This window comes from Phacochoerus africanus, chromosome 4, assembly GCF_016906955.1.
Source record: "Phacochoerus africanus isolate WHEZ1 chromosome 4, ROS_Pafr_v1, whole genome shotgun sequence".
NCBI classification, from domain to species: Eukaryota; Metazoa; Chordata; class Mammalia; order Artiodactyla; family Suidae; genus Phacochoerus; species Phacochoerus africanus.
This window is the reverse complement of record NC_062547.1, coordinates 116,749,592-116,757,534: the sequence shown is the minus strand read 5'-3', so window position 1 is coordinate 116,757,534 and position 7,943 is coordinate 116,749,592. Positions and strand designations below refer to the sequence as shown.

Sequence of the window (7,943 nt, the reverse complement as noted above, 5' to 3'; positions counted from 1 at the left end):
AGAATGTTTGTAAAATATTATAAATGTCTCTGTATAAATAAATGAAGTTTTTTTTTAAACAATTCTATATCAAATAACACAAAGCTCTTTTACAGCAGCTAAAAACTAAAGGCATCTGGAAACATTTAAAGCCTACAAGTGAAGAATCTAAAAAATTACAAGGTATATATAGTACAGTGTTAAATGGCAACTTTAAAATGAGACTTTAATACAAACAGCAGAACAATACTGACAAATGCAAACTTAGACGCATGTGCTTTAATAACTGACAGTACATTCAAGCGGCTTAAAAGTAGCACATTTTCAAATAATGGGAAACTAAAATCTCATGCAAAGTAAAAGTAAGTCTTGACAATGTCTAAAAACTGTTTAGAAGTGAACGTGTTTCAGCATCTTTGCATTGGGTTCAGACAGAAGCGGATTACTATGGGTTCCCATTCACCTGGCCGTCCTGACATGAGCACTAACTGTAAGTGAATACTCAAGAGTTCTACAAACAGAACATTCTCCACATGGATTTGATTTGCAGAAAAGTGCAAAAGTGAACAGGAGAGCCAGAACAAATAAGCAGGTCATCAGTGGGAGGGAATTTTGTCTCTTGCTTGCTCTGTACTGCTGAGCTGATATTTCAGATGATTAGTGGATGAGTGAGGTTATAGCTGCCTTGACTGGAAAAATCAGTACTACTGGGTATGGATGTAGTTACCCAGTAGCAGTTGCTGTTCTTAGGACAGAAGGCTTTCTTTTCTTGGTCACGTGCAAAATCTCACTCACATGCAGTGTGACAATTTATCCAGTATAACCCGTCACCAGAAATTTAATAGTTGTCTGTGAATCTATGTTTGTTTCATTACATAAGAATTAGCAAAATAAGAATATGTGAACAGCTGCTATTCAACTTGTATCCTTTTCCATGTCCTTAATTATTTAACGGCCACTGAGTACTCAGTGATGCTCCCGTGGCTGTAGCCAGCATTAGTTAGGGCGCCAATTCTAAAAAATTAGTGTTTGGCAACCATAGTCATACATCTACTAGTGAGTACAAGTGTAGTTAGTTAGAAAGTAACTTCAAGTGTGTGAAACAGAAGCTTCAGAAGGTGACAGGTTCAGAGCTAGCTTCAGCCTGGCCCATGTGAACACAAGATTTCAATGAACTAGAACAGGACTTGGATAGACTTCATAAGAATTGTGTGTTAGCAGAGGCTTAATTTGTGTTTTGTAACAATCGATGCCTCTACAAACTAGTGCCCAGCAAGCCTCAGTGAAAGGTTGTAATTGCATCATTTCTTGTCAAATAGGCCATTCCATTGGCGAAAGAGAAAAATAATTGCTACATGGTTTTTTCAGGGTTTTTTTCTTTTGGCATTGTTTTACCAAACTCACTTATAGCAGAAAAACTAAATGTCACTTATGCTTCTTTCCTCCCAGAACCTTGGCAGCCCTATGGGTTGTATTCTCATTACATTCAATATAGAAATTTCAATCAGAATTCTCTCCCCTTAAGACTACTTTTAATTAAATGCTATTTGCTGCATTTAGAAATAGGCGCAGCTGTAACTTACCAAACGTGATCTTTTCTCTCTATATAGTTTCATTGGTGAGACATACTGTTACAAATTTGTGAATAGTTTAAAATTTTATGGAAAAAGATTATGACTTTCAGAAGTCATTAATAAAAGTTTGGGTGTCTTCTGTAGTCTTTCTCATTTTCACTTAAAATATAAGCACAATACCCCAAACTCTTGAGAGCTGTTAGATGTTTGATTAAAGAATAATTTATGTGGGTTATAGTTAACAAGTCATGCCAACGACCCAGGCAGTCCAGTGCAGATCAGGTAGCTGAGGCATTTTTTTTTTTTCCCCTCATTTAAAATGATGTAACCTGTATGCAGCTGGGAACTAGGGGACTTGCCAGTAATTTCAAGTTTATCTTAGAAAAGTAAAATCTCTGCTCTGCTCATCCTAAAAAGAGAGCCTTATTTGGACTGGCTCTGTGGAGTAGAATGTCCAGTTCTCAGAGGTTGTCCTGTAAAATGTATCGCTCCAGGCTCATAGGAGGACTTGGGAAGAAGTGTTATGCATCATCTCAAAGGAGAATTAAGCAATTATGTTTAACTGGCACTTAATTTTTTTTATTATCCTACTATTCCAGTTTCAGGCAGCATGGATAGTGACTTCAGAAACCTGACATGTCAGCAGATGAGAGTGACTATCAAACAGTTAATTACCTGCACTGACAAGGATAAAATATCTGGTGTACCTCTGCGGGATCAAGGGCATGCTAAATCCCTACTGTCTGATCACGTAAGATCCTTAGTCATAAGTGATTTTTGGTGTAAATCTCAAAGGGGGAATCTTACCGCCTACAAGTCCATGGCAGTTTGGTGCACATGGGGTTTGGCAGAACATCAGATCCGCTTGATAGGCCCACTTATTCTCCAAAGCAACGGTGCAATGGGTCCGTCTTCTCATGCCTATTTGTCTAAGAACCAAAGATTAAAGTCTGAACAGCAAAGGTGACTGCCTAAAATGGGTAACCACTGGGGAAAATGAAAAAATTAAAGTCTGAACATTTTTAACCTTGTACAGGTTATAATCAGGATCATTGTTTACCTCTGATGGAGATGTTGATATAAACCAGCTCCTATTTAGAAAGAAAAACTTTGGTTATAAACAAAATGATCCAGGCACCTGCAATCATTTATTTTAATCAATGCGGTTTTCGTAAGCCCTGCAATTAGCATAGTAATCAAGTGCCTGGAAGTTCACCTTCAACAAGGATTAAGAGTAGGTGAAAAATACAAGGAAAGGTAATCAACTATTTAATAGCTTTTATTCTATACATAAGTAACAGTTTTGCCAGGGAAAGAGTTTTCACCCCATCACCACTTATCTGCAAGTATTATGTTGAAGTATAAACTCAGAATGAGGCCAAGTAGGATCAGTAATACTGGGGCTCATAGTGGAGGGGCCGAGACTTTGTGGGTCTGGAGGCGTTCCATGCCCCTAGAGCAGGTTCTGTTTTCACTTGGAGCAAGCATGGTAGACAGCTCAGCAAACAGGATGTTAATTCCTGGGTCCACTCTACTTTTCAGCGTTGGTAAAAATGAAAACCGTCCATCTGTTCTGATGCCTGTTCAGTCACACAAGAGAAAGCCACGACTGGTTCCCTGCTTTGCACAGCCCAGTTTGCTTAGGGAGGACATTTTCCCTGGGCAAGCTGGCAAGATGGGGAAAACCATGATTTTGTCCATTGCACCTTTTTTTGCACACATTTTTTTTTGTCTTTTGTCCTTTTTTTAGGGCTGTACCCAATGGCATATGGAGGTTCCCAGGCTAGGGGTCTAATCTGAGCTGTTGCTGCCAGCCTATACTAGGGCCACAGCAACGCCAGATCGGAGCTGCCTCTGTGACCTACACCACAGCTGTGACCTACACCACAGCTAATGGCAGCACCAGATTCTTAACCCACTGAGCAAGGCCAGGGATCGAACCTGAAACGTCATGGTTCCTAGTTGGATTTGTTAGCCACTGAGCCACGACGGGAACTCCTAAACTTTTTATTACCAAAACGTTTTCCTTGTAACAAAGTGAAGCTTTATCCAAAGAGTAAAAGGTGACTGAATATCACTGACAAGAACCAAGTTTGCCTGACTTGGAAGAAATGGTACTTGGAAGCAATCAAAGCGTCCCAAAGCCAGGCCCTTCGCACACACACCAGTTGATTTTTTTTTTTTTTTTTAAAGATGGGGAGCCTCACTGCTGGCCTGAGAGGGAAGGGTGGTTGCTTTGGGGACAGAACTGCTCTGCCTTCTGAGGTGGTGGCTAAGACATCCTTCCCCACCATGCAGAAAAGGCGGAGGAACTTGTGCCATGCCCTTGGAAAACAGCGTATGGGCACAGGGACTCAAATGGCAAGTGGTCCTCTACAATGTATTGGTCAGTGTAGGGCAGGGATGGAAGAATTGAAAAACAAAGTGAAACAGAGAAGGTTACAGTAGAAAGAGAAGGATGAATTTAAGAGGGAAGACCTTCCTGAAAGAATTCAGGTACTCTGGCCCTGCTCAGTTCTGTCAGCATTTTGCTGGACATCTCACCTGCCGAGGCACCACATGGTGACCATCGCCATGTCTGAGTTCTCAGCGACTGTACCCTTCCCCTTGCCCTCCCTTCACCCTTTAATAGGGCTGAAGTCTTGAACTGGCACTGCAGTAAAAATCTCTTAAGTAGGTGGGGTTGGCCTGCAAAAACAACACCTCCTCAGCATCCTGCCTCTTGCCCTAGAGGAACAGAGGCAGGTCCAGAGCTCTGTGTGTGCTCATGTGGACAAGCTTGGACTCTGGCAGTTAGCTATTGCCTGGGGCTGAGATTAAGTATAATGGGTCTTCCTGATCCCACACAGAACTCTTCAGTCCCAGCTGTTCTACCTGTGGCTTCGACATACCCGTGCCTGTAAGTAACACCTGTGTGCCATCCGCCTGTGATCTACCTCCCAGAACACCTTAGTGATATGTGGGATTTGAAAACCAAAGCCTGGTTGCAATAAACAAATGAGCAGTTCTTCTAGATGCTCACCCCCACCACCACCCCATTAGTTTTCCCCTGAAGGAGAAGGAAAGAAGATACACTGGGGACGTCAGAGGTAAGGCTGTGGTCTACTAAAAGGAGAGAAAAAAAAAAAAAGAATGGAAAATCTTAAAAAACAGACAATACCCAAGTTATACCAGCAACACACAACTTTCAGAACAGAAAAGGTGAGAGAGTGACAGCCAGTGCTGAAAGCAGAAGCACAGCCTGTGGAGCCGGCATGCCTGGCAGGTGTTTCCACACTGTCCAAGGCCCGAGAGGGGAGAAGCAGCATCCTCTGGGTACAGTCTATGTGGTGCCACCAGGGCTGAGACCAGGGCACTTCACTGTCCATGTGCTGACCTACCTGCCAATCTCCCCTTTCTTCGTTCTCCCAACAGGTCCTCTGTCCCCCAGCGCCCCTCTCTCCTCAGTGACCTGCTAGAGTTTAGCTTCCACGAGCAGAGCTTGAGAGTCTGAGTGCCAGTTAAAGTGAAGTTTCGTTGGTGTGTGGCCGCGAGTTCTCCTCCTCCAGCAGAGCTATCCTCTGCTTGAGCATCCTCACTTGGGTCTCGTGCCTCTCCACCATGGCCATCATCTGAGACTCCAGCTTCTTCAGTTTGTTTTGATGCTTCTTCTTTGCTTTTTCATAGGCAGCCACCAGGTTGCTATGTGAGAAGAGAGGGAAATGAGAGTGCAGACTTATCCTCAGCAACACTGAGATTACACACTGTCCTCTCCACTGGGTAACCTGGTCCAGTAAATAACCACCAGATGTTTTATCCTTGCCAATGCAGGTAATTGAAAGTACACAGCCTCTTCCGTAAGAATTTGATTTTCTTTTTTCTTTTTTTTTAGGGCCGTACCCTCAACATACGGAGGTTCCCAGGCTAGGGGTTGCATCAGAGCTACAGCTGCCAGCCTACACAACAGCCATAGCAACACAGGATCCGAGCCTCGTCTGCGACCTACACCACAGCTCACGGCAATGCCGGATCCTTAACCCCCTGAGCAAGGCCAGGGATCGAACCCGCAACCTCAGGGCTATTAGTTGGGTTTGTTAACTGCTGAGCCATGACAGGAACTCCCTTCAGTAAAAATTTGAAATTAAGTAGTGTCTCAACACTCATGAACATTCTTGTATTGACTTAATAACAAAATTCAGCCCAACTGCTAGCAGCATGTAGCTAACCTATTAGGGGTTTAAATCCGAAATCCAAACTAGCCACATCCAAAATACATAAGCAGAAAAGGTACCTGACTTCCCAAATCTGTCACAGAAACACAGAGAGTGGGTCTATTTGTTGTTCCATGGCTGCTTGCAACATGGTCTAGTGTAAGCTGCAGCAGAGTTCCTCTCTCACCGCAGCCTGAGGGCCCTCACCTAGGATAAGGGCTGATAGGCAGCCATGCTTTGGGCCCATGGAATTCAGAGCACAGAGGTCATAAGCGAATGCTGCCAGCCAAACAACACAGACCTCTGTGAACTGTCCCCTCCTGGGGTGGGGAGGGCACAGGGGCTGAGCCCAGAGTTTGGTAAGGCCCCACACCCTCTCTGGTACAAAACAGCAGCCCAGATCCCTTTCATATACTATCAGATTCTCCAACGTGGTCTGAGGACCAACCCCCTGGGATTCGCAAAACCCTCTCAGGGGAAATCTGTGAGGTCCTTTATTTTCCAGCTGCAGATATTGAGAAAACCCATTTTCATGCCTATTTGTAGTTAGAAAATGTTTCTCAAAAAATCTATATTGCCTACAGAAGCAGAGGTAAGAATTTATTAGCTGTTTTATATAAACCCGACATCAAAAAGATCTTCAAAGTTGTTAAAAACAGTGCCATTCTAATTATTTTCTGGAAAATAATAATTTTTAAAATAAATGATATTTGTTTTATAGGTAGTGAATTTACTGGGGTTTTTTTTTTTTGGTAAAATGAATAAAAACTCTTAAAAATCTGTTTGAGGTTCTTTGAATGAGATTTATTAATAGATAATTAAGAACAAAACTCTTTGAGGTCCTCAATTTTTGATGAGGGTAAAGAGGTCATGAGCCCAAAGTTTGAAGCTGCTGTCTCACAGCAGTGCTCCCCGAAGTGTTGCACCCGATTCTTGAATGCTACTCAGATAAAAAGTTCTGTAGCCAGTTTTGTTTGTGAAACATTGACTTAAAACAGGCTGATTTTTTTTTCTCTTTAATTATATGACTGCTCAGAACCTTTACCATGTGAAGCATTAAGAGGGGGCCAGAGTCAGCTGCATTTCCCAAACACATCTGGCCCAAGGGCTTCTTGTTCTTACCGAGCATCACTTGGGTTTCTGTGGAACACTGAGAAATGATGCCCTAGGAAGATCGGGCTCTCAGCATTCTCCACAGTTGATTCTCAGCAATTATAGAAATGGTCTCCCCTGGTGTACAAGCACCACTGATGATTACAAACAGGGAGATCTTACCTGTTGGCTCTCTTTAAGTCATTCACAAACTCTGCTGATTGCTGGTGTCGGATTTCACTGCTCTTGGTGAGTCTTTCCAAGGCACTCACTAACTCTTGAACTCTGGTCTTTAGCTTCTTTTCCCTGTATCAAGGAGAGATGAAGCATGCGCTGAGTAACGTGAGATGATGGTGGAGATGGCTATGGCCCTGGAAGTGGTGGCAGAGAGGAGGAAGGTTTAGCTTTCGAAGGCCAAAGGCAGGAGTAATAACAAAGGGCAGCCACTAGAGGGCAAAAGCGCTCCCGTGCACAGAGCCCCACACCTACCGACTTCTTCAAGGCCTGCTGGAACCTGCTGTTTTCAATGACCAGGACCCTTTAGAGATCTAAGTGGGTGTCGCCAAGGTACAAGACAGGATGTTGTTTCTAGTTTTCCAGCAGGGGAAACTCAGCTGAGGGGCTCAGTTCTTTTCTGGTGTGGGTTTAGCACGTGCTCACCAAAGAGAATGCAGCCTGACCACAAACTGAGTCTTGCTCTCCGTGCCTTTTTCCAAGTGTGCTGAGCATCTCCCAAAGCACTCAGGGGATCCAGAGCAGAAACCTCTGGTCTGGGCGCCTTCCTTGGACAAGTCCTTATCAGTGAAATCAACACCATCCCAAGTTCCAAAACAATAAAAGGTGGTCATGGTAGAGGGAGTGGAATGGGGATTCTTCTCATGCTGAAGGGCTCTGATTGCCTTTGAAGTACTGAAGTTATATGTGCACTTTCACTTGACTCCCCACTCCCCAGCTTCAAGTTCCACTGGGTCTTCACTGCCACAGTGACCCAAGCTTACTTAGGAGACTTTGGGTATCCTGTCAGCTTAGCGCAGTTCCTCTAATTCCAAGAGCACAAGACCTGGGCAAGGAGACTTTACAGACCACCCTCCTCCCTCCCAAGGTCCCC

General features: G+C 43.7%; 1 protein-coding gene across 2 annotated transcripts in view; it reads right to left on the bottom strand.

Moving 5' to 3' along the window:
* Positions 1-3,506: 3,506 nt before the first annotated feature.
* Positions 3,507-7,943, bottom strand: part of LOC125126224 (colorectal mutant cancer protein) — a 337,404-nt gene continuing 332,967 nt past the window's right edge. For both annotated transcript variants that reach the window (XM_047778410.1, XM_047778409.1), the window contains exons 16-17: positions 7,019-7,141; positions 3,507-5,234 (exon numbers count right to left, since the gene is read on the bottom strand). In XM_047778410.1, the coding sequence (XP_047634366.1) occupies positions 5,054-5,234; positions 7,019-7,141 (304 nt within the window). In that variant the 3' untranslated portion in view covers positions 3,507-5,053. The remainder of the gene's footprint in view (positions 5,235-7,018; positions 7,142-7,943) is intronic.